Genomic DNA, 27,023 nt, shown 5'->3' on the forward strand with positions numbered 1-27,023 from the left:
TAAAAATAGAATATGATTATCAAAAGAAATTTTTGTTTACTGAAAAAACCATGAAAAATTACCTCAAGTATAATAGACTGATAAATTCTATATCACCATTTTATAAACTGCAGGTTACAACCCATTCCATGACATCAATTCAGATTTTTTAAAAACACTTTTATTTTTTTACTTTTCATTGGTTTAAATCCTTGAAGGGTACAGCTTCACATGGCTTCTGTGTCCAGTGGTCTGAGCAGGAAGCTTGATTGGGAACGTGACACAAACCATGCCATGTTTCTGTGGGCACAAGTTACCTTGCCCCAGAGTACCCTGATTTGGTTCAGTTTGCTGCCAGGAATCACTGTGTCATTTTTTGCTTTGTACACATATTCTTATCTCATGTCCAACCAGTGTCAGTTTCATATTGGGCATAGACAGTTATAAGTACTGTGTGCTCCCTTTGTTTCTGTAGAAACCCTTCTTTCATCTACCAAAAATGGCCTCGTACCACAACCTTCCAAACACAGATGACTTTTAGAAGTCCTGTTCCCAGTATACCTTCTCAGGCTAAAGATGGCAGAAGAGCCAGAATTTTAAAATATGTATGTATATGTAAGGCACTGTAGTTGAAAATTTTGTGATATTTGTTTGTTTCTTAATAATTTGACTGTGATGCATTTGATGCAGTTTTAGTATGTGTTGGTTCTACTTGGTGTTCAGTTTCTTAGATCTGTGGGTTTAAATTTTTTATCGCTTTGGAAAATATTTGACTGCTCTTCAAAATTTCTACTCAAGTCTCTCTCCTCTGCTTCCAGGACTCTAGTTGTATAGTTAATTCACTCGTTTCACAAGGCACTGAAGCTTGTTCTTCCTCTGTGTCCCTCATATCTGCATATAAGGGGAATTTGTTTGTTCTGTGTAATTTCTGTTTCCCTGGTTTCAAGGTCATTGATCTTTTCCTCTGTAGTGTTCAGTCCACTGTGAAGTCCATCCAGTGAGGTTTTTTTCCATATATGGTATTTTTTAGTCTTGAGTCATACAAATGCATACAATGCATGTACATATATAATTTGTTTTTCTACCAAGATTGTCTTCTCACTTTGTCTATTTTTTCTCTTAATCCTTGAACATATTTGTAATAGAAGTTGTAAGTCCTTATTAATTTCATCATCTTCATCATCTCTGGATCTGTTTCTATTAATTTGAAAGGGTGTTGCCCTCTTCCTTTAAAGAATGAATTACCTAGGTCAACTTGATCCTTTTAAGGCTTACTAACTTTTCCTAGAGTATTCAGCAAGATCTTCCTGGTACATCTCCACTGATGGTCCTCTTAGCTGTTTTCTAACATACTTTGCTTAGCTTGCTTTGCCCTTTGTATTCAGCCACAGATTTAAGGAGACCCCTTTGCAGATACCTAGTTCCTTTTTTGTGCAGCTTTCTTATTTTTAGTACTCTGCCCTTCAAATCATAGCCCCAAGTTTCAATCTTTGTTTCCCTACCCGGTGAAATTTAATCTTTTTGTTTGGACTCCACTTTTTTTGTGACACTGCTTTAAGAAGTATCCCTCACAAAAAGCCAGGGTTAATGTGTGGATCTTACCATGATGTATTTCCCTTCTTTCAAGGAACACATCCCTGTAATGTCTGTCATCCACTGCCCCAAAACAGTTGTTTCATATAATTTGTATACACAGACACAAACACATGCACACACACACACACACACACACACACACACATTTATGCTACATGTGTATTAGTTTATAGCATAAGAGTCAGTTTGAATGCTTCTACTTCATTATAGCTAGAACTGGATCATCTTTTAGAGATAAGTGAGGATATATATTGGAAAGCCTCCCCACCTTTGTCATGGGCCAAAGACACACCTAAAGGCACTACCAGGGTTTTATTTTTTAAAAAGCGTGTGTCCAGCCTACCACACAGAACAAAAATTCGAGTCTCCAGCATTCTATGTGTAAGTTATGGCTATGATAATTTTAGGCCACTAATAAGGAATTTTTTTTTAGGGATGCCTTTTATTAAGAAGTTTTAAAAATTCTTAGCCATTCTATTTAAATGAAATCTCATTTTTAATAACTGACATTTGTCTATTAGGATATAGTTGATATTTTACTATATCTTTAAATTATGAAGTTGATTTTTTTCTAGGAATTTGTGTAGTCTTTCAACTTATTAAAAAGTGACATTTTATTTCCATATTTATGCCTTTTATAATGGATCTTTATATCTGGGTATCTTCACATACTTGAATGCACTGTTCACTCCTGACATTGCACCTGGACCCTGGCATGAACTCTGATATGTGAATTCCCACTATACTCCAAATCTCTGACCCTTTGAACTTACTCTCTCACTCCATGTGTTTAGTGTTCCCACTGGAATGTCAAGGTCACCACTCTCTCCCTGCTTGCCAGTTATGACCAAAAGAAAAATACTTTAGCTCATCCCTGTCTGAAAAGAATGAGTGGTTCTTTATGAATTATATTAGTAGTTCTTGAATTTAGATGTTTTAAAATTATATTAAGGAAACCATTAATAACCAAGGCCTTTTTCTTTTAGATTATTTTTAGAGTAGATGGTATTTTTATTCTAATCCTTTATGAAAAATCTTATGATATACTGTTTTTGCTTATGTAATGAATTATGTTAGTACTTTATTAAAAAATTTTTAGTTGTAGATAAACACAATACCTTTATTTTATTTACTTTTATGTGGTACTGAGGATCAGCCCTCAACTGTGGCTCAGTGGTAGATGAGCACTCTGCCACTGAGCCACAATTGCAGTCCCTATGTTTGTACTTTTTATTGTTTTTTTTACAAATCTTGTTTTTAAGGTTAAGTTCTAGATTATATTTGAAAGTGCTTTTTCAATACAGTTTTGTTTGCTAAGATTATGTTTTGGAATCTTGCATCTCTGTGATGCAAGTATAAACGTTGAAAAAAACTTTATTGACCTTTTAGTTACATTGGATTTTAGAATTTTTTAATTCTGTGTGCTTTATGAGTAGGTAATAAACCATCCTTTTCCCTGTTCGGGAATATTTCATATAAAAGTGTTTACTCATTGAATATTTCCAAATAATTCTGAAATCAATCTGACCAGGACAAATAAAATACACAGTAAAAGATATTAGATTCCTGAACATTATAACATCTGACAGAAACATTTGTTATGTTTAGATAATTTATAGATGATTTTTCTTGGTTCTTCTTTGCCATGAAGTTGTAGCTTAAATTAATCTCAAAATGGAATGAAAGTTTTTCTTTAGTCATCTAATGAAGTTTTAAAACTTTCAGTCAAGAATTAAACAGAGGGACTGGGGTTGTAGCTCAGTGGTAGAGCACTTGCCTAGCATATGTGAGGCACTGGGTTCTTTCCCCAGCACCACATAAAAATAAATAAACAAAATAAAGGTAAAGGTTTATCTACAACTAAAAATTAAAAAAAAAAAAAAAAAAGAATTAAACAGGTGGGAAGACACTAGATTGTTACTTTCTTTTGGTAAGACTAAAGAGAAGAGGCACTGGGTGGTTAAAAAAAAAAAAAAAAATAGGAGTTATGTCTTCTGCTCCCTTCCCCACTCCCACCAGGAAACAAATATCTCATTACATCTCCAAGATTAACCCTTAAGAGACTGAGTTTATAAATATCTTTTATATATTTTGCAGTTGACAAATTACAATTTGAACCTCCTCTGAGAAAAGAAACAGAAGCCCGAGATGAAATGGTAAGAATGATAACTTTTAAATTTCCAGAAAACTTGGAGTTAGGCATACCATAAAAAACAAAGTCATATCCTCTTTTAAGTATTTTATTTTGATAACATATTTCACAACTTTTTAAGTTGTTGATCATTGGCGTATTTTGAGTAGCTAAAACATACTACACTATTTCACTCATTTTGACTTCTGAGTCTTTTGAAGTATTTATATGAAGCTATTAAACACTGACTTGGAAGTTTAGCTCAAAGTTCTTAGTACCTTTTTACTTATCAATTCTGTTATATCTACAGTAAATATATTTTTACAATGCCCTAGTATTTTTTTTTTAAGTTTTTTTTGTATGTGGGACTGGGGGCGTAACTCACTTTCCTGACATGCACAAGGCCCTGGGTTTGATCCCAGCACTGCCAAAAAGGAAAACAAAAGAAAAGGTATTTGTTTATATGATTTCCTCTTTAACCAATGCTCTTGAGATGACTACTTAGTTAACCCTTTTCTTATCTAGACAGAAAGAATAAATAAAGCAAGATATTGTTAGAGTTGGCCTAAAAGTTATCTTAATATGTACTTTATTTTCATCTTCTAGAACTACATTTTTTAAAATAACTGTCTATTAATGGACCTCTTAATTATTAACATTTAGAAGAAATGTTCTTACTGTGTGTTTCTCTAAGTCCTTAATTTCCATGCTAATAGAAAAAAGTAGTAGTACCAGTAAATAAATAATTTAATAATGTTATTTAGTTCTCCATGCTAATGGAGTAGTGATGCAAATAATTCAAAGTTACTTTTTTGCTTTAGAATAAACTAGCATATTGATAGAGGACTTGTCACATTTGAAGCTATCTTTAGTATGTTTATAAAATTTCTTAAGTTCATGTCAACTGATAATGAGTCACTGACCTAAATATGTCAAATGACAGAGCAAATCCAGCTGAAAATTTAGAAATTGATTGAATGCCAATACATTAACAGTCATGACACTGGAGTTTTTCTTGAATCAAAATAATGGTTAACATCTTTCAGTAATAAATAAGATGGTTACTATCTATAAAATGAACTATATTTTTAATCTTCACAGGGAGTATCATCAGACCCAAACTTTATATTACAGTGGAATCCTTTTGTTGATGGTTCAAATACTGGCAAGTAAGTTATTTTCTAGTTAATAAATAACTTAATTTAATAACTTATTTTACTTAATTACATAAAACAGTATTTTTTTCTTTTAAAAGTTGCTAATATAAAGCTTCTGACTTTTCTCTAATTACCAAAAACATCATGTATTTTATATTTTTATTTTGTTTTAATCAAAATGTACTATGTAGAGTGATAATATACTGAAATATGAATCCCAAAATGTCATGGGAAAAAAATTACTGTGGTGGAAATCAGAAAGTCCCAGTTTCATCTCCTCAGTGTAGTTACTTCATAATCTAGACTGATGTCTTCCCTTGGCAATTAAGTGTGAGACGGCCTCATTGTTATTGTTTGTTTATTGTGCATTGCACTTACCTAGAGAACTCTTTCACAATACAGATTCTGGGTCCCCACATTAGACTTATAGATCTGGGGTTGTCAAACTGCATAGCCTATGGGCCAAATCTGGCCTGCTGCCTATTTTTACACAACCCAGGAACTAAGAATGGTATTTACATTTTTAAATGGTTGAAAAAAAATCAAATGAAGAATATTTTATCACATATGAAAATCATATGAAATTCTGATTTCAGTGTCCATAAATAAAGCTTTATCAGAACACAGCTTTCCTTGTTCATTCATTTTATGTATCATCTAGAACTGCTTTCATTCTTTATTAGCAGAGTTGCAGAGTTGCGACTACTTAACAAGCCTGTGACATTTACAATCTGGCCCTTGACAGAAAAAATTTTCCATTATCTACTATAGAATAGAACCTTCAAGACTAAAATCTGAAACTCCTGAAAGCTTCCCAGTTATTTGCAGTGACTAAATAAACATGTGTGATCACTGGGCTAGATCGGTACTTCTCAAACTTTGATTTACATATTGATCTGGAGATCTCATTAAAATACAGATTCTTATTCAGTAGGTTGAAAGGGTTCATTTATAAAAGTTCTCAAGTGGTGCCATTATCACTGGTCTAAGTACCATACTTCAAGTAGTTTGATGATCTAGCCACTTGAATTTTATGGGTTCTAAAATTCTGAATTTTGTTGTTTTTGTTTTTTATTTTTTGTTTTGATGCTAGAGATTGAATTCGGGAACTTGCGTATGCTAAGCATGCTGGGGTGAGCTACACCCCTATCTTGAATTTATCATTTATTAGTAAGTTTAATTTAGTTTTTATACAAATTAAATATATCAAAGCATAACTATGAAGTAAAGACTTGACATCTTCTTTATTATATCTGTTTTATAACACTAGTACATTCTGACTGTATGAGGTGTTAGTTTTTCCTCAGACTATACCATGATCTGTTTGTCTTTTAGTATATGTAAATAGTGTTGTTGTTATATGTTATGGTCATTTATCACCATCTAAATTGTATTTTTCATCTTTGTATCAGATCAACCTCAAAACGTGCAGTACCACCTCCCCTACCTCCTAAGGTGAGCTATTTAAGGACCTTGAACCCTACATCTGTTTTAAATAATTAAATTTTAAAAATAATTTTATTGACTTTGTTCAGAAGTTTCTTAAATATATTTTAGATGAATACAATTTTCTTCAGAAGGACATGAAAATGTAAAGTATATAATAAGGAAGATTTCACAAGAAATAGATTTTTTTAAAAAATTTATCAGTACAATATAATTATACATAATAGTGGGATTCATTGTGATATATTCATATGTGCACATAATTTGGTCATTTTCATTCCCCAAAGCTTTCCCTTTCTCTCCCCTTCTTCTACTGCTCTCACTAAGAAACAGAATATTTTAAACAAATATTAGAAAAAGAAAAAAAAAATAGGTCAATTCTCATTTGAGAAAATATTTGACTGCATGAATGATTTATCATCCTCATTTATTACTGTAGTTTGACATTTCAGTAGTCATACTTCATTGAGTCATTTGTTCTTGTTTTCTACTATTAAATATTTTATGGACTGTTTATATCATTTTTATTGGTTATAAAAATTTTATCAGTTTGGAGTTGAGCTGATTAAAAAATCACATGTTAAGTTCAGAGTTGTGTTGGAACAGTAGCTTAACTCTTGCTTACTTTGCTCATTTAGTGCAGCGAAATGAACTGTACACTAGGAAGAAAAGTACATCCCCTACCTCCTAAAATCTTCAACACCTAATAACTAAATTCTGTATCTAGATTTTTCAAAGTACTTTTTTGTCTTCTAATTACTAGCCAAGGATAAACAGTTACCCTGAAGACAACCTCCCAGATGAAGAAAAGTCATCCACTGTAAAACGTTGCCCTGATTCAGAGAACAGAGCTCCTCAAGTTCTCAGAAGACAGAGTAGCCCAAGTTGTGGTCCTGTAGCAGAGACTTCCTCTATGGGTATGGCTAGCAGTGTCAGCAGCCCTCCAGTGCATACGGCTAGATACTGTCATCTGGGTAAATAAATCAAAGTGGAAAGAAAGCCACATTGTTCCTGTTTTAAAGAATTATCTTTTTTCTTTAGTCAGTCCTATTACAATTTAAAGCTTTATTAAGTCCTTTAATTCAATATAGATGGTCTATAAATAAATTCTGTCCACTTCAACCCTAATTTGAACCCTTATTAAATATTATAGGACCTAGCAAGGTATATTGGTGCACACCTGTAACCCCTGTGACTAGGGAGGCTAAGGCAGGAGGCCAGCCTCGGTAACTTAGTAAAACCCTGTCTCAAAATTTAAAAAATAAATAAATACTATAGGACCTAGAGGATGAATACTTGTTCCTGCCCTCCTGGAGATTAGGGACTATGACAGAAGTTATACCTATGTACACATAATATTAGAAAAGACAGCTTGTATGAGAGTCTCCTAAAATAATAACTGTCTAATAGAATACCTGAGGTTTCTGAGATAGGTAAGGATGGAGAAGAGAGAACGTAGTAAAGGGCTTGATGAGCCTTCAATGGGTGAAGCCAGTGCTGACAGGCATTTATGCAAAATAAAAAAAAAGAATAAATGCACTGAAGCAGGAAATCCTAACAATTGTGTCTTTAAGTACATTCCACTATTGAGTAGGTGTGATATTTAAAGACAAAGTAGGACTGAAAATGTAATAAAGTTCAATTGGGAAAGGCCTTGAATATCAGTGTCAGTACATTAGGTTTCATTTTCCCCCACATTATGGAAAGACATTCATCATTTTCATAGGTTAAGAGTACAGCTAAAGATACAGTGCAACAACTGCAGAATCTAGAGAAAGGGACCCAAGATAACTCATCCGACAGTAGAAAATATTCTCCCATAAGAAATCACCAAAGGGGAAGACAGGTTGTGGGAGAAAGGACAAATTGTTTTTCAGAGGGTGTATTTATTTGTGTCATTCAGCTTTTAACCATGATTCTCTTTAGGAAATGGTGATGGAATTTCAAAACTGATTAGTGAAAATACAGAAGGATCAGCACAAGCACCACAGTTACCACGAAAAAAGGACAAGCGAGACTTCCCTGTAGGTACAATAGGCATTTAGCAATTAATCGTAACTAATACTGTATTTATCATGAAAGGGGAGGAGTCTGTTTAATTTGAGAATTTGTGTATGCAGATTAGAATGGGATGGTATATGCCTGTTGTCCCAGCTACTTGGGAGGCTGACATAGGAGGATTGCTTGAGCCCAGGAGTTCAGAGCCATCCTGAGCAATATAGCAAGACCCCATCTCTCTGAAAGAAAAAAAAAAAAAAAAAAGAATTCAAATAACTGAATATCTGAATGGATCAAGTTTTAATTTTGTTTTGAGGCTCAGGAGGTCTTATGATATTAAAAATTATTTTTTCCACAGAAACCAACCATCAATGGTCTACCACCCACCCCAAAAGTGCTGGTAAGGAATATTTTTATATGACCTATTTGTCATTTTTTAATCTCTTTAGAAGCAGCAGGAGTAGATTTGCTATAGGGCATGTTATAGTGAGCCATTAAAATTAATAATATAACAAAATATAAAGCTATTAGATGCATTTGGATAGTTCATGGATCAAATCATGTTCCTTACTGAATGAATTGGTTAGAATTTAGAGAGAATTTCTCATTTTATAATACTGGCAGTTGGGTTCTCAGATTAGCCTAAAAAGAACAATTTAATTTTAGTGTGATGTTAATAGGACTGTGTGCTCTTGCTTATGTGGATTAAATATCTTTCTACCCCTGAAGCCATTTTCACATTGGCCTATGTACAGTGTAAACTTATGTTTACATTTGTTCTCAACCTGTGTGGTCATTTAACCAATCATGTGAATGGGATGCTTTATAAATTGTACATTTTTATTCAGTAAAGGTCTGATATGTAAATATTAGTCTTTTCGTCATTATGACCATTCTGGAATTACACTGCCATTATAATCACTGTAATGTTACTGAATACAATTGTCCATTGTGTCACATTTATAATTGTTAGTCCTAAAGGAAAGTATAACTTAAAATTCCTAGATCACTGACATATGTAGATGTTCGCTAAATTTGATATTTTTGCCCTAAAATAGTAGATTACAAAAGGGAAGAATATGAGACTCTTGGTAGAATGGGTTAAATTATGTTAAAATATGTATTTTGGTTTTGAGGTAAAACCACATGTATATGAAATAAGTTTAACATTTCATAATGACTTTTCTAACAATATTTAAAATTATATAATCAAATAATACAATATTTCTTTCTTGTAAATAAGATGGGAGCATGTTTTTCAAAAGTTTTTGATGGCTGCCCTTTGAAAATTAATTGTGCAACATCCTGGATACATCCTGATACAAAAGGTAAAACTAGTGAATATTATGCATCTCCAATAAACTATTTATTATAGGAATAGATCTTTATAATCAGTGAACTGAGATTGTTACTCTAAAAATATGATCTTAGAGAATAGAATAAATGGTATAGGAACCTGTGACAACCTAAATAGATAATTAGGGTTTTGGTTTAATACATTAAATATTAAGAGTGTGTAGGAACCATTCTTGATTAAAGGAGACTAGAGATATCAAAATTGATGCATTCTTAATTTGGAATTTTACTGTAAAAGGACAGTACTATAAAAGGACAATTTATAATCTCAACCCGTAATAATTATATAGTAGGATAATATTGTTTCCTGTGTAATATTCTCTGGGTAAATACAACTTGTTAAAAAAATACATACTGGAATATTTAGGTGCAAAGGGGCTTTGTGCTTACCTTATCTGAAATTGCTCAGAAAACAAAATGCACATAGGGGAGAGAGAATGAAAAGATGAAGTGTAAGTGATAATGTTCAGAGTTTGGGGAATCTGTGTTAAGGTATTCAGGAATTCTTTATACTATTACAGCTTTTCTGTAAGTCTGAAATGATGTCAAAATACTTATTTTTCTTAATTTAGACTATATTTTTAAAGTGAGGAAGCATAACATGTACAGGCAAAAATGTGTAATCAAATAGTCTTGAGTTTGAATTACAGCTGTCATCACCAGGGGACTTGGAAAACAAGCTTACCACCCTTGGTTCTCATTGTAATCATTTGTAATATGAGTTCCCTTAATGATCACCTTGAAAGAAAGGAAAGCACCTACCTGAGTATATGGCAATTAGCAAACAGGAGTAGGCAGTAAAAGGGGTACAGGGAATGTTTATTTTACTTGCTTTGAAATGATCTGCTTTAAATGCCACTGTTAGAAAGTATAAGAAAATTTTTTCAATAGGAAGGAAATTTTTTTGTGTTTGGTATAATTTCAGACTTACAGAGAAGTTACAAAAATAGAACAAGAAACTACTATATATATATATGCTCAAAAACATCAATTGTTTCACATTTTGCCCCATTCCTTTTACCATTTTCTCTCTATATATTCATTTCTCCCCTAAATTCTTGAGAATAATTTGGAGTCCTCATGCTCCTCTGGTTCAGTGTATTTCCTAGCATCAAGAATCATCACTTGGGCTAGGGGTTTAGCTCAGCAGTTGAGCACTTATCTAAGCATGCCCAAGGCCCTGGGTCCAATCCCCAGCACCATGGAAAAGAAATCATCTCTTAGATAATACAGTGCAATGATAAAGATCAGGGAACTTGTCACTGACTTTTCTATCCAAAGTCCATGTTTAAATTTTATTTTCCCAATAGTGTTCTCCCTAGTCTCTACCCCATTTTTATTTCCCCAGTCCAACATTTAATTCAAGATTGCATGTTACATTTAATCAGTTGGCACTTATAAATTCTTATTTCATTCAGTGAAATAGGATTCATCACTATTATTTATTTTCACACTTAAATTGTCCTAAAGTTTTTGTTTAAAGTGTCCTAATCATTTTTTGAGCACTTCTTTACTTTCTGGCACTGCAGGATTCCTAGGTTCATCTTATACTTTCCCTTCCCCAGACTAGGACTCAGACTTCTCCAAGAAACCCTGACTCTTTTTAGTAGAAACAGTATTTAGAAACCAATATCTGAATTCTTGGTGTGCTCATTGTAGTGTGTCATGATTTATAATTTATACTTAGTGTAGTTTTCTCGTTTACGTGTATTTGAAGTTTTTTACAAAAATGGTTACTATAACAGAAAATGTTAAATATAAAAATGACGTTGAAGGGATTATGTAGTAAGATAAATTCAGAATGAGTTGGTATAACAAAATTTATCTTAAAAAATAAGAACAGTGTTGAGGAAAGAAGTAAGGTGGCATGAATTTTAAAAAGTAATTTGGGCGGGTGGTTGGCTGTGTCTTAATATCATTACAACGTAAAACTATTACTTTAGTAAATTATTTCAGAAAATGATAATGAACTTAATTTATGAACTGTTTTAGATCAGTACATTATTTTTGGAACTGAAGATGGTATTTACACATTGAATCTCAATGAACTACATGAGGCAACTATGGAACAGGTAATGAGATATTTTAACTCAAAAAATTAGTTTGGACAAATTGAATAAAAGAAGTATCTTAATTTTTTTATCAATTTGCATGGGCTTCAATTCTAATTTTTACGATTTAAATATTTAAAAGGTTGACATTGGACCCTTAACATGTTCTTATTGATTTTTTTTCCTAAAATTTTGATAACTCACTGAAAGATAGAAAATAGCTATTTTTATAGAACTGATTTATTTGGTTTGTGTGGTGCTAGGGATCAAACTCAGGGCCTTCCGCATTCTAGGCAAGCACTCTACCACTGAGCTGTATCTCTAGCAGTACTAGTTTAAAATGTTGGAATTTGAAGGTTAGGGGATAAGAAAATAAAAATTACATGAAATTACATGACTTATCTTCTCTCTGTCTCTCTCTTTTTAGTTATTTCCACGGAAGTGCACTTGGCTGTATGTTATCAATAATACTTTGATGTCTTTATCAGGTATGTATTTGACAATAAAGAATAAACCATAGGTGAGCAGACAAATTAAATTTTAGTATATACTACATCAAAATGTTATTTATGATTTTATGTAACTGTATCATAGTAACTTTAGAACTTGGAGATGTTTTCTTCCAAGACCACCCAAGCTTCTAAATACCTGAGGGCTGGGTAGTACAGTGAGTATCACCTATGGCCATTCCATTCCACATAGCCTCCCCAGCCACTGAATAGTTTGTTTTTTTTTTTTAATATTTTAATTTTAGATGGACACAATACCTTTATTTTATTTTATTCATTTTTATATGATACTAAGGATCGAACCCAGTACCTCACACATGCCAGTCAAGTGCATCATCGCTGAGCTACAACCCCAGTTCCCCCAGCCATTGAATATTAACAATTGAATGACAGGAAGTAGATTGAACTATTCTTTGTGATCTGCTGCAAGTCACTTATCTTCTTAGCCTCAGTTTTTTTTTAATTATTTTATTTTTTACAGACTGCATTTTGAGTCCTTGTACACAATTGGGGTACATTTTTTGTTTCTATGGTTGTGCACAATTTAGATTCATACCATTTGTGTAATCATACATGTACATAGGGTAATGATGTCTGTCTCATTCCACTATTTTTCATACCACCCTCCCTGTCATTTTCTTCTCCATAAAGTTCCTCCCTTCTTCTCTCACTCCCCACCCCTCCACCCCCATTATATATATCATCATTCACTTATCAGGGAAAACATTTGGCCTTTGGTTTTTGGGGATTGGCTTATACAAATTAAAACAACTCGTAAGATTTCATCTTACTCCAATTAGAATGGCTATTATCAAGAACACAAACAATAATAGATGTTGGCGTGGATGTGGGGAAAAAGGCACACTTTTACATTGCTGGTGGAGTTGCAAATTGGTGCAACCACTCTGGGAAGCATTATGGAGCATCCTTAGAAAACTTGGAATGGACCCACCTTTTGATCCAGTTATCCCACTCCTCAGTTTCTACCCAGGGCTTAAAATTAGCGTACTACAGTAATGCAGCCACATCAATGTTTATAGCAGCTCAATTCACAATAGCAAGATTGTGGAACCAACCAAGATGCCCTTCAACAGATAAATGGATAAAGAAACTGTGGTATACATACACAATGGAATATTATTCAGCCATAAAAAAGAATAATATCATGGCATTTGCAAATAAATGGATGGAATTGGAGAATATCAGTTTTGTTATTTGTCAAATGAGGGTGATGGGATAGTAACAGTTTGTTTGTTTATTTATTTATTTATTTATTTATTTAGGTTGTTGATGGACCTTTATTTTATTCATTTATTTATATGCAGTGCTGAGGCTCAAACCCAGTGCCTCACACATGCTAGGCAAGTGCTCTACCACTGAGCCACAACCCCAGCCCCCAGTAACAGTTTTTTTAATTTATCGTGAGGGTTAAATGAATTGAAATCCAGAGTGCTTAAACTGTGAAGTCTTATGCAGATGTTTGGTAGTGGCATTCAGGTTGTTCTGAATCACATATTAACTACCTTGTACTGATGTTTTAAAGGTTCCTAAGCCAAGTAATTCCAGAGCAACCTATTCCAATTCTGGTTATTGTGGTTTTTTTCTTTTTTGGTTGTCGGTGGTAGTGGATATTTTTAAACTTTTTTTTTTCCCTTTACATCTCAAATTTTCAATTCTGCAAGCATAGTAAATATTCAAACATGTTTTCAGAGTTTCCATAAGTGATATATTTGTTGCTCAACTTCAGATTTTATAGGTGTTCTACATCTGGGATGATAAGACAAAAATGGGTTTTAATTCATACCTTCCAAACAATATCTTCTTACATTTTAGATTTAAATTGCTTCCTAGAGGTTTACTGATTGCTTTCATTCTGATAGTAGAGAACAAAATAGAAATTATTATTTCTCTCTAGTAAATTCTTAAGAAATTTGTATATTTGAGCTACTGACAGTGTTTATGGAGAGCATTTTGTTTGGCATAAATAGCTTCTAAAAAGTAGAGGTAATCAAAAGAATACTTAATCTTTTTGATTTTAGTTACACTTTCCCAAAATTCTTTTTCATTTTAGCAAATATTAATATACTGTATTACTTTTGTGGGAAGAAACTTAAATCCAGTTCTGTCGAAGTTAATTCTCTCTCTCTCTCTCTCTCTCTCTCTCTCTCTCTCTCTCTCTCTCTCTCTCACTGCTTTTAAACCTTGGTCATAATTGTCTTCAGAAAGAAACTTAAAAACTACATAGGATGCATCTATATATTTACAAAATAACTATTGGAAAGCACAGGAAGTTAGTTTATAAGTTAGTTCTTCCTGTCTTCTAGTTAAATTGATTTATAAAACTGGAGGAAGGTAGACAGCAGAGCTCAACAGGAGAAAACTTTCTGTGCATGTACATGTGGGTTTAGCTGTCTGGCTCGCTGGATAACTGTGAATATAGGAGAAACAGAGAGGAAGTATGTGAACCAGAATGTTTCTATTCTTAGAAAATAAAAAGAATTCTGTTAGGCTAAGATTATATGTAGAAGTAAATAATATTGTGTGTGTGTGTGTATATACATTTTTTTCTAATTAAAGGATAAATACTGTTTTATATTGTTATATTACCACACCATATATAATGAGGAATCAAAAGGAGATAGTTACCATGTCTCTCACTGCTTGACACAGCTAATGGTTTTATTATATGAAAACATACCCCATTTATTCTTTTATTTTGGCTTATAATATTGGTTTATTTTACTTTTCTTACAATTTCATTCCATTTTATTTGACTTCATTCACAATTAGTTTTAATCCAAGATAATTTGATGAATTATTGATAAATGATCTATCCCAGAGAAATAGTGGTTTTATAGAAATGTCCACTTTTTACTAAAATTATTACATGCACATCATTGTAATTTGGTTTATAAGGTTTTGTACATCAGCATCTAATCATTTCCTTTTCTTTGTTGGCCTCATAAGAGTTTACATATATTCTCCCCAGATCACTTATTTGGCAGAATATACCCAAGTTTGTGTATTATGAAACAGAATTATGTACTCACTTAAAAAATTATTTTACCTATCATTACTTTTAAAATTACTTTAACTGAGATTATTTGCTTTGTTTTCTTTTTTCTTGGTCTTTGAACATTACTGGACTCCTCATTTTAGAAGGTAATTATATACTTTTTTCCTGAAAATGTATTCCTTTGCTGGAAATGATTCTAAGAAAAGTAACATGTTACTCTTTTATAGGAAAAACGTTTCAACTCTACTCCCATAATCTTATTGCCTTGTTTGAACAAGCCAAAAAACCAGGATTAGCTGCCCACATTCAGACCCACAGGTTTCCAGACCGAATACTACCAAGGTACAGAGTACCATCTTGACTCTGATGGGAGTGAGGGGAATTCATGTCTATTTTTAAATCAACCAGGATTTCTTGCCCACTTTATTAAAAAAAAAAAAAAAAAAAAACACCTTTAAGCCAGGTGGTGCACACCTGTAATCTCAAGCTACTTTTTTTTTTTTCTTTCATTTTTTTTCCATAGCTTTATTGAGGTAAAATTGAAGTACAATAAAATGTACATATTTGAAGTATGCAGTTTGATCAGTTTCAACATGTATGTAACCAATACAATTAGTATAACAGTATTTCTATTACTTTTTTAAAATTTGAAATCATGCAGACTGTTTCCTGCACAATTTATTATATTAGAAATCAGTCACCTTAATATATATAGAACCATACCCCACATGTCACTACATGTCAACTATTTCAAAATTAAATGGTACACTTACAGCTATCTGAGAGGTCAAGGAAGAAAGTATGAGAAAAATAAATAAAAAGTGGTTTGAACTAAGTGATAATAAAAGCTTAAAATATCAGGATCTCTGGGCTGAAACAATACTCAGATGAACATTTATAACTTAAAGTATTTGAATCAGAAAAAAGCTAGAATAACAAATTATTTTCAAATTATGTAGTAGGCAAGAAAAAATAAGAGTAGGAGCAGAAATACATGAAATAGAATAGAAATAATACAACTAAAATTTGATAAAAATTAAGTCTAATCAAGAAGAAAGCAAGAACACAAAAATTATTATCAGTGGAAAGGGAACCATCAAAATAACCCTACAGATGCTAAAAATATATTAAGGTAATATTACTGTTATATGCCAACATATGTGATGGCTTATTACATAACATGGTCTATATTAGAGAAAAATTCGTGTGCTGTTGAGAAGAAAGTGTATTCAGTCATTGATGGATGAAATATCCTACATATGTCTGTTAAGTCTAAATTATCAATTGTATTTTTTTACTTCTACAGCTTCTTTATTTAGTTTTTGTTTGGAGGATCTCTCCAGTGGTGACAGAAGCATATTAAAGTTACCCAGTATTATTGTGTTGTGGTCTGTTTGATTCTTGAAATTGAGAAGGGTTTGTTGATGTATGTAGATGCTCCATTGTTTGGGACATAAATATTTATGATTGCCATGTCTTGTTAATATATAATTCCCTTAAGTAGTATGAAATGGCCTTCTCTGTCCCTTCTGATTAACGTTGGCTTTAAGTCCACTTTATCTGATATGAGTATAGAAACCCTTGCTTGTTTATGTGATCCTTGTGAGTGATATCTTTTCCCATCCTTTCACCTTCAGTCTGTAGATGTCTTTGCCTATGAGGTGAGTCTCTTGGAGACAGCATATTGTTGGTTCTAGTTTTTAATCCAATCTGTCAGTCTGTGTCTTTTGATGAGTTTAGGCCACTAATATTCAAGGTTGTTATTGAAATATGATGTGTATTCCCAGTCATTTGGTTTATTTCTAGTTTTTAATTTGAATTAGTTTCTCCTTTGATTGACTATTCACTTTTTTTTTTTTTTTAATTTCATCTTCATGGAATGTTTTGTTGAAGATGTTCTAAGTACAGGATTTCTAGTTGCAAATTCTTCTAAACTTTTGTTTATCATGGAAGGTTTTTATTTGATCTTCAAATCTGAACCTTAATTTTGCTGGATATAAGATTCTTGGTTGTCATCCATTTTCTTGCAGAGCTTGGTATATGTTATTCCAGGATATTCTAGCTTTGAGGATCTGGATTGAGAAACCAGCTGAGCTCCATGTTGGTTTCCTCCTATATGTAATCTGCTATTTTTCTCTCACAGCCTTTAATATTCTATCCTTATTCTGTATGCTAGGCATTTTCATTATAATGTGGCTTGATGTGAGTCTGTTGTAATTTTGCACATTTAAGGTCCTATAAGCCTCTCTTATTTGATTTTCCATTTCATTCTTTAGGTTTGGGAAATTTTCTGATATTATTTCATTAAAAAGATTGTACATTCTTTTGGTTTGTATCTCCACACCTTCGTCTATCCCAATGAATCTTAAATTTGGTTTTTTCATGTTATTTCATAGTTATTGATAGTTCTGTTCATGGTTTCTTAATGTCTTCTCTCCATGGTCAACTCTGTTTTCAGGATTATATATTTTGTCTTCATTGCCTGAGGTTCTCTCTTCCAAGTGGTCTTGCATGTTGGTGATACTTTCTATTGAATTTTTAGTTTGGTTTATTGTTTCCTTCATTTTGAGAATTTCTGCTTTCTTTTTTTTCAAAATCTGTCTCTTTATTGAAGGGATCTTTCACTTCCTTATTTTATCTCTGTTTTCATTTCTTATACCATCCTTTACCTCACAGATCAGTTTAGCTATGTACATTCTAAATTTGTTCTCTCCTATTTCTTCCATGGTGGTGTCAGTGGGTTCTGTTATTGGATTATCTTGATTCGTTTGGGGCAATTTGTACCCTTGCTTTTTCATTTTGTTTGTGTGTCTGCTCATCTAACAGTATGGATCTAAGGCAGTAGAGTTTCTACCTTGTGGCCTTAAAGTGTCCCTGAAGGTTTCCAGTACCTTACTGTTAAGGGGAGACAAATAATAACAACCACCAGTGTAAACAATACACAGCATTAAACCAAATAGTTCCCTACAATGACATCTACAGTGTTAATTATCACAATAAACAAATGATATGATCAGTTATTGCCTACAATAAAAACAGCACATTTGCAAAAGGGTTTATAATTTCAAATGGTGAACAGGGAGAGAAGAGAAGTGATATAGGATATGTTGATTATGAAGGAGAAAGGGGAAAAAAGAAGTAAAAACTTTAAAGGAACAGTGAAAAAGAGAACAATAGAGATTGTTAGCCGAAGAAAAGAGAATCAAGGGAAACAGGTAGGAAAAGAAAAATATATATAAAAGTAAATTTTTTTTAATTAAAAATAAAAGAATACAAACCAAAACTAAAATATACTAATCAAATATCAAAAGTAAATCATGAAAAATAACTGGCTTCAGAAATGCTAGAAATGAGGAAAAAACAAATATAAATATATTTAAATGTGCATATACCATTAAAGTCACAATTAAACAGAGGAAAAGAATTTTTAAAAAAATCTTGATGAAAAGTTAAGAATTCTTTCTGTTGGAGTTCAAAAGATTCTCAGTGCCTCTCCTAGCAGTTTTAGATGGGTTCTCTGGAGCATGAAGCTCCACCCTCTGGATTGCTGGAGTGAGAGAGGTAATCCAATAGGCTGAATTCCTGGAGACAGGAATAGGTGGGCCCTAGGGTCTTTGCTGAATGCCAGTTGGTCTGGAGATTTTAAATCAGTGCACCTCCAGCACACAGTACTTGAATCCCAGCTACTTGAGAGACTGAGGCAGGAGGGTCACAAGTTTGAGACCAGCCTCAGCAACTCAGTAAAACCCTATCTCAAAATAAAAAATCAAGCTTTAGGGATGTAGCTTAGTGGTCAGAGTACTTGCCTATCATGTGCAAGACCCTGAGTGCAATCCCAGTGCCACCAAAAAAAGAAAAGAAAACTTCCTTTGCCTCAATTTTGAAAGGTAGTTTACAATAAAGTGCATGTCATCCAGAATGCAAAATATCAGTGTTTTTTAAATTGGATTTTCCATGAGGATCAACCATGAAAGTTTTATAATACAGATTCTTGGGCCCTATTGCAGTCCTCTAAAATCAGTCTGGAGTCAAGAGTCCAAGACAGTTATTTTAAAGTTTCTTGCTGTCTGATTTTGATGCAACTGATTCATAAATCATGGTAAGACAACCACTGCAATGGAGTACATTTATACTGTCTTATGTTTTCAGAAAGTTTGCTTTAACAACCAAGATTCCTGATACAAAAGGCTGCCACAAATGTTGTATAGGTGAGTAGATGACCAAATCTGGATGGTTAGATCTTTTAACATTTAAAATTATTTTAAGTCTTACAGAAATAAATAGAAAGCACTGTTGGTTTTTTAATAAGAGTTAAGGTACCAATGAAGCACAAGAACGTATAGAGTGACATGGTATAGAAGTGCATAGAGATAATAGCCTTAATGTTTTCCCACTGCTTAGTATTCTGAGAGTTTTCACCATAGTCCCTGGGGCCACATTTCTGCTGGTATCCTAGCTTCCATTTATTTAACACTTACCATCTGCCAGTTATTACCGGTTCTTTAGGAACATTATTATAGGAATTTCACCAAGTATAAATTGGACAGTCCACACAAGACCACCCTTGCTTCTAATACTAGTTGAAAGTTTTAGGGTTTCCAGAAATACCCTCACTTTCAAAAATTCTCTAGAAGGATTCACAGAATTCCCTGAAAAAAGTTGCATTCATGGTTATGATTACAGGTTATTGTAGGTAAAGAATACAGGTTAAAATCAGCCAAGAGAAGAGGAGGATAAGGTACAGGAAAATGTACCAGACATGGAGCTTCTCCTGCCCTCTCCCTATGGATTAATGGACGTCAATGCCGTTACTTTTCCAGCATCACTATGTGACTGTACACCAAAGCATTGCTGATTCAGAGAAGCTGATTCAAGCCTGTGTCCAGAGTTTTTATTGGGGGCTGTCATGAAGGTTTGGTTGATTTCCCACATGACTGATCTCAATATACTACCCCTCCAGAGGTCAGCTCATACTGCATGACTTAAAACCCCCACCCTAAGTCACATTGCTCACATTGCTGTTCTTTCTGACATGACTAGCCCTCGTGCTAAAACTATCTGGTGTTGCCAGTGCCACCTTAAATCATACTGTTGGACTATCCAGTGACCTGAGGCTTTCAGACAAAGTCACTCCTTTAGCATGACTTTCCAAAGACTTAGAAATTATTTCTTAAGAGCAGAGTAGAGGACAAACCTCTTTTTGGGGAAGGTTAAATTCTGTACTATATAACTATCTTATCTCAACACTTAAACAACTCCTGACACTGATTATGTCACAAACAAGTAACAGAAATAGAACCTAGACTCAGGTCCGGATCCAGTGTCTTTAGATCATGGGCTCCTTATTTCCTATTTATTCTTTGTTTGATCAGTGAGCTTACACATGAATCTTCATTCTAGGTAATAGTTCAAAAGCATTTTCCATACTCTCTAGAACAAAAACATTTAACCACAAATGTTCTATATGTATAGTTATGTGTCATTCACTGATGGAAATGAATTCTGAAAAATGAATCATTAGGTGATTTTGTCTTTGTACTTATATACACATTAAGATGTCATCTGGCAGTATAATCATGGGACCACCATTTTATATGCAGCCCATCATTGACTGAAATATTGTGCAGCACATGACTGCGTAAGCACATTTTGTGAGCATCTTCCTAGGGAGGATCATGTCTGAATCTGTCATCAGATTCTCATCCCTGACTCAACAGATTCAAGAACTGTACAGTTGAAGACATACTTAAGTAGTACATGGAACTTATTGCAGATTACTGTCCTTATAATGAATGTATGTTATTGTTGATGGGAATCAAGTTGGGGAAACGAAAAGACCAATAAGAATTTTTATAGATTTGAAAAAGGAAGTTCAAGCAAGATGAATTAATGTATACATACTCAAAGAATTATTTTCATCTTGCCTTAAGTAGACAACTGAAAACTGCTAAGGCAAAAGTTAAATCATGCATTTCAGTTGTTCTCAGACCTTATCACACTCTATTCTTTTAGTAAGTGTACATAGAAGCAGCTTTTTGGATTGTATATTAGTGTAGATGTTTTAGTGCTGAAAATATTGTTCTTTATAAAGTTCATATGCTTAAGAACCTAGAATGTTAAAGATGTTGGAAACAAATGTATATAATTTGAAACTAAGACAAGAACATGAAAGGAAAGGCTAACAAAACCAAAACAAAAAAGACATCATCTCTATTTTGTCTTGTCATCCTAGTTAACAGAAACAGTAGTTTAACAGCTAAATAATTACTTCAAGTAGTTTCTTCTTCCATCCATATTTTGATATTGATTTAGGATCACTTTCCATTTTTTTTTTTTTTTTTTCCCTTGAACCAGTACTGCCTTTATTTAGCTAAGTTAGCTTTTAGGTGAGTATAACTCAGTTGTTGCTTTTAGCTCAGCTGTATTTTCACATAAAGGTATTCAGTGTTCCTTGTGTATCTGGTTTTATTGTTGTTAATTTTTTTTTCCAGTCAGAAATCCTTATACAGGACATAAATACCTCTGTGGAGCTTTACAGTCTGGAATTGTTTTACTTCAGTGGTATGAACCAATGCAGAAATTCATGTTGATAAAGGTATATATTACTTTGTTTACATTTTTATTTGGAAAAGACTAGTATATAACTAAAGTAAAATTATACAATTGCATTACTACTGTTTAGGATCACCACATTTATAGTTAGTAGTAGTTATTACATATTTGATTTGGGGGTTTTAGTGTTCTTATTAAGATCCCTCTTTGACATATGTTACTTAATAAATTTAGAGAACCATCACAGCCATAAATACTAATATGGTCAGTTCTCTAAAACACGTTTGTATAGAACATTCATCCTTATCATTGTCATCTTAGAGGTAGGCCTTTATAGAATTAGATAAATCAGAAAAATTGAAAGCATGTATGGTGGCACATGCCTATAATCCTCGCCACTTGGGAGGCTGAAGCAAGAGGATCATAAGTTTGAGGCCAGGCTCAGCAATTTAGCAAGACCCTCAGCAACTTAGACCCTGTCTCAAAATTAAAATATAGAGGGCTGGGGAGATAGCTCAGCTGGTAGAGTGCTTGCCTCACAAGCACAAGGCCCTGAGTTCAATCCCCAGTACCGCCAAAAAAAAAAAAAAATTAAAAATATAGAAAGGACTGGGAATATGGCTTAGTGATTCAATTCCCAATACTGAAAGAAAAGAAAATTGAAGACTTTCCATTGACTTCTTTCAATAGCAGTATGACAGGGGAGACTGTTTCCAAATAATAATTCTATTGTTTATCTTTTTCAGCACTTTGATTTTCCTTTACCAAGTCCTTTGAACGTTTTTGAAATGCTGGTGATACCAGAACAAGAATACCCTATGGTCTGTGTAGCTATTAGTAAAGGCACAGAATCAAATCAAGTAGTTCAGTTTGAGACAATCAATTTGAATTCTGCATCTTCATGGTTTACTGAAATTGGTGCAGGTGAGTGTTTTTTACCTTATGTTGAAATGGTGATGCTTTCGTATGTAAAAGAAGCACTGTTAAGTTAACCAGTGTGGGCTCTTTTAAATAAAAATTTAGAACATAGTTTCTCAAATAAGACTAAGGAATTATGTACATGTAGTTTATGATCTCTGTTTGCCAGAGGAAATTTTATATAAATTATTTTACCAAGGAAAATTTTAATGATTCCTGACTTTCAAGGTTTGAGTTGTTACCAATTAATCTTTGGACATACTAAATAATTAATTATATTTTCTAAGCTGCTCTTAAAATTTCATCAGCTTCTCAAGCAGAGTTACCTTTTTTCCCTTTGTTCGGTTTTTATCTTATCTTCTGTGTTCTCCCTACACTTCTTAGAATTGTTGAATATGCTTTTCAGACTTCAGTAGAAGCTTCTCAAATCTGACCTTTAAATTTTCCATTTAACTGTCCATTTTACTCCCTAAGAATGGTGTTTAGCCTAGGAGTTAATCAGACATGTCTCATTGAAAGTTCAGAAAAGATTGGAAAGAGTATTCTCAAACTTTAAAATTGGAACATAGAGCCTGTAATCCCAGAACTCAAGAGGCTGAGATAGGAGAATCATGAGTTCAAAGCCAGCCTCAGCAAAAGCAAGGCACTAAGCAACTCACCCTGTCTGTAAATAAAATACAAAATAATGCTGGGGATGTGGCTTAGTGGTTGAGTGCCCCGGAGTTCAATCCCTAGTATCCTCCCCCCAAAATGGGAATATATCAACCAAAAATGTATTGTTTTTTAATGAAAAAAATGTTCAGTATCACTAATCTTCAGGGAAATTGAATTTAAAACCACAATGAGATATTATCTCATCCCAGTTAAAAATGGCTACTGTCAGGAAAACAAAAAAGTCAAAAAGGCCAGCAAGGATACAGAGAAAGGGAAATTATCATACCCTGTTGGTGGGAATATAAGTTAGTACAGCAATTATGGAAAACAGTATGGAGGTTTAACTAGAACTGCCACATGATCTAGCAATCTCACTATTGAGTATACACCCAAAGGAAATAAAATCAGTATGTCAAAGAGATAACTCCACACACATGCTCACTGCAGCATTGTCCACAATAGCCAAGATATGGAAACAACCTAGGTATTTTATTGACAGATGAATGGATATAGAAAATGTGTATATATACAATGAAATATTCAGCCATAAAAAAGAATGAAATTCTGTCATTTGTAGCAGCATGGAGGAAACTGAAGAATTTTAAGTGAAGTAAATCAGGCATAAAAGGACAGATGCCACATTTTTCTCACTTGTAAACAAAAAGGTTATTCTCATAAAAATAGAGAATAGAATTATACTTACCAGAGATTATTAAGGGTGTGGGGGTGGGGAGTGGAGAGAAGATGGTTAATGGGTGTGGGATAAAGTTAGACAGGAGGAATTCTTTTTTTTTTTTTTTTTTTTTTTTTTTGTGGTGCTGGGGACTGAACCCAGGGCCTTGTGCATGCTAGGCAAGCGTTCTGCCAACTGAGCTATATCCCCAGCCCTGAATTATTTGTAATGTTATGGCAACATGGGATAACTATGGTTAACAACAACTAAAAGTGTATTTCAAAATATCTAGTAGAGAGAATTTTGAAATTTTATTTTTCAAATTTACAGATTATGTGAAATGAGATAATGTCTTTATTTTTATGGCATATTTCTGGTATATTCATTTTATACTGTTATCATTTTTAATTCTAGGTTTATTAGACCATTTTTTATACAGCAAGTCAAGTAAACTGTAGTTAGGGCTATTTCATTACTTACTACCGTTTTATATTTTTTACCACCTTGTGAAGAAGTTCATTACAATTAGAAATTTGATGCTTATTATTAAACATCTCTTGGCTTTGGATCATTCAGAAGCTAAATTATAAGAACTCATATATTCCAACTTTTAAAGCTAATATAAAACCCACATTAATGTCACTTTCAGAATAAAAATTGGTATGGGGGGCTGGGGATGTAGCTTAGTGGTAAAGTGTATTTGAAAAAAAAAGAAAAAAAAAAAAGAAGAAGAATAAAAATCAGTACAAACCAAACCAGTGATGTCCTAATAAGTGTTTAACAGCAGAGTCTTTGGGTACAATCATTTGTTGTAGTTACCTTTTTCTTTGTATAAACACTACCACAATAGCCAATTTCAAACTACCAGCCTGAAGTCACAGGCTCACAAAATTTCTGAAAGTTTAACAACCCAGTACAAACCAGCTATGTACTATGAACTCTCTTTATGGACCAAATCATGATTTCCAGTACGGTGAAATAGGAATGCATTCTGCACCCTCCCACCTGTACCGCATCCCACCTTTCTTTTTAGGTCAGTGGTTTGAGTTGGGTAGAATGCATGCCCTCTGCTACAGCTAACAGAAAGGTATAAAATGATAGTGCTTTATTATCATGAGAAATAAGCAGCCTAAAAAGAAGTATCTCCCTATTATGTAGTTACTGCCCAAAAGTGGAACTTTCAATCAGTTCATTTAAAAATCACATAATCAGAAAAACAGATGAATAAATAACCAACAAAAAAGGTAAAAACTAAGTTAATTTTTAGCCAACAGCCCTAATTTTTCTTTTTTTTTTTTTTAAATATGTTTAGTTATAGATGGACACAATACCTTTTTATTTTATTTATTTTTATGTGGTGCTGAGGATCGAACCCAGTGTTTCACACATGCTTGGCAAGCACACTTCCACTGAGCCACAACCCCAGCCCCCCAATTTTTCTTTTGCTGGTTAGTATAGTATAGAGTAGATCATTCCATACAATAATCTAGTATATATTTGCATCCATTTTCTTCTGTGTGATACGTTAGGAGGTTCTGTCACCCAAGATTAGACATTCATTGAGTTCTCTTTTAAATTTGAAGGTTTGAGTTCCTGATTTTTTTTTAAAGGTTTTGCTCTTTGTTTTTTAATTTCTGAAGTGTCCTATTCTACCTGCTTTTAACATCATCCAAGCTAAAATTATAGTATACCCAAAATCACTTCCTAAGGAGGGCCAGGACTCAAGTCACCCTCAAGCAGAGATAAGGCAGCCTTTGTGGTCCAGCATTTTGTCCTTCCTAGGTTTCTGTATTTTCACAGGTGATTGTTGACCCAACTCTTAGATTTGTTCATTGTTGAATCAAGAAGATAACAGTGCCTTCAACTGGCAAAGTTGCAACATTAAAATGAGATCCTCTTCAAAAAGTCTATTCCGAGACCCTTCTGGTCTTAGTTTCATTTATTATAGTTATTTCAGTATCCTTATCTCCAAGGATGATACTTAGCATATGATCAGTACCCAGTAAATATATGATGAATGAATGCAAGAACATAGATTAACTGATAAAAATTATTTTGGGTGTGTTGTCTGAGAAACAGTTTATCAATGTGTAGATCTGGATTCTTCATTATGTACCACCTTTGAAAGGTCAATAAACACACCAAAATATGTAAAACTTTGTGTTTATATTTGTGCAGTTTGCACAGGAGAAGATTCTAAGGCTACCCAGAGAGATATAATTAAGAATGACAATCTAAAAAAAATTTTTTTTGGTAGTGTTGGGAATGGAACCCAGGGCCTCACACATGCCAGGCAAATGTTCTACCACTGAACCACATCCACAGCCCTAAAATCTTTTCTTCTATTCAGCTAGACCATTTAAGCAATTTGAGTGTTTAAAATAGTTTCACCAAGAACATTTTGCAAAACTGTCAACATCTATTAGCAAATTTTGAAAGACACACAGCCCTTGAGTATTAGCAAAGTGAAGGGAGTTGTATTCTGCACAAATGTTGTTAATAATATTGTTTATTCTAGCCACTCAGTGTCCACCTTCTGAAGGAATCCCACGTACCTTTTAACACACCAATACCAGGAAAATTTCTCTCTGATCATAGTTTTATTAATCCTTATGTTCTTTTGAGTCACTGTCTTAATTTTATTTCAAGGATGCTGAATTCCCCTCCTGATTTTGTTTCCCCATCTTCCTTTGGCTATGTAAAATATAGAGCCCATGTGTGTCATGCATTTTACGTTCCTCCCCATATTTACTCCTTACTTCATTTTATTTTTATGACTCATCTTTCTAGAACCAGACAAGATATTAATTTAAAGTAATACTGAGTTTTTTCCCAGCTCAGTTACCCATTTTAGGTCTTCTTTTATGTCTCCTAAACTGATTTATACATTTTTGAAAGATAGCATGACAAAATATAATTTATGTGTTTAATTTCAAAGACTAAATCACAGCAAAATTCAGACTTGTGTTTATTTTCTGAGTTCTAGT

General features: G+C 33.3%; 1 protein-coding gene and 1 long non-coding RNA gene across 3 annotated transcripts in view; one reads left to right on the top strand and one right to left on the bottom strand.

Moving 5' to 3' along the window:
• Positions 1–27,023, bottom strand: part of LOC306648876 — a 603,819-nt gene that overhangs the window by 130,114 nt on the left and 446,682 nt on the right. The gene's annotated exons all lie outside the window — the stretch shown is intronic.
• The window catches only part of MAP4K5 (mitogen-activated protein kinase kinase kinase kinase 5), a 99,046-nt gene that overhangs the window by 60,974 nt on the left and 11,049 nt on the right, over positions 1–27,023 (top strand). The window contains exons 15-27 of one of the 2 annotated variants that reach the window (XM_079118941.1): positions 3,673–3,731; positions 4,808–4,875; positions 6,276–6,318; positions 7,073–7,283; positions 8,236–8,333; positions 8,666–8,707; positions 9,551–9,635; positions 11,656–11,735; positions 12,142–12,202; positions 15,467–15,581; positions 19,389–19,447; positions 21,731–21,834; positions 22,538–22,715. In XM_079118941.1, the coding sequence (XP_078975067.1) occupies positions 3,673–3,731; positions 4,808–4,875; positions 6,276–6,318; positions 7,073–7,283; positions 8,236–8,333; positions 8,666–8,707; positions 9,551–9,635; positions 11,656–11,735; positions 12,142–12,202; positions 15,467–15,581; positions 19,389–19,447; positions 21,731–21,834; positions 22,538–22,715 (1,203 nt within the window). The remainder of the gene's footprint in view (positions 1–3,672; positions 3,732–4,807; positions 4,876–6,275; positions 6,319–7,072; positions 7,284–8,235; positions 8,334–8,665; positions 8,708–9,550; positions 9,636–11,655; positions 11,736–12,141; positions 12,203–15,466; positions 15,582–19,388; positions 19,448–21,730; positions 21,835–22,537; positions 22,716–27,023) is intronic. The other variant, XM_079118942.1, reaches the window with a different exon arrangement.

This window comes from Sciurus vulgaris (genome assembly GCF_902686455.1).
Source record: "Sciurus vulgaris genome assembly, chromosome: 2".
Lineage (NCBI taxonomy): Eukaryota > Metazoa > Chordata > Mammalia > Rodentia > Sciuridae > Sciurus > Sciurus vulgaris.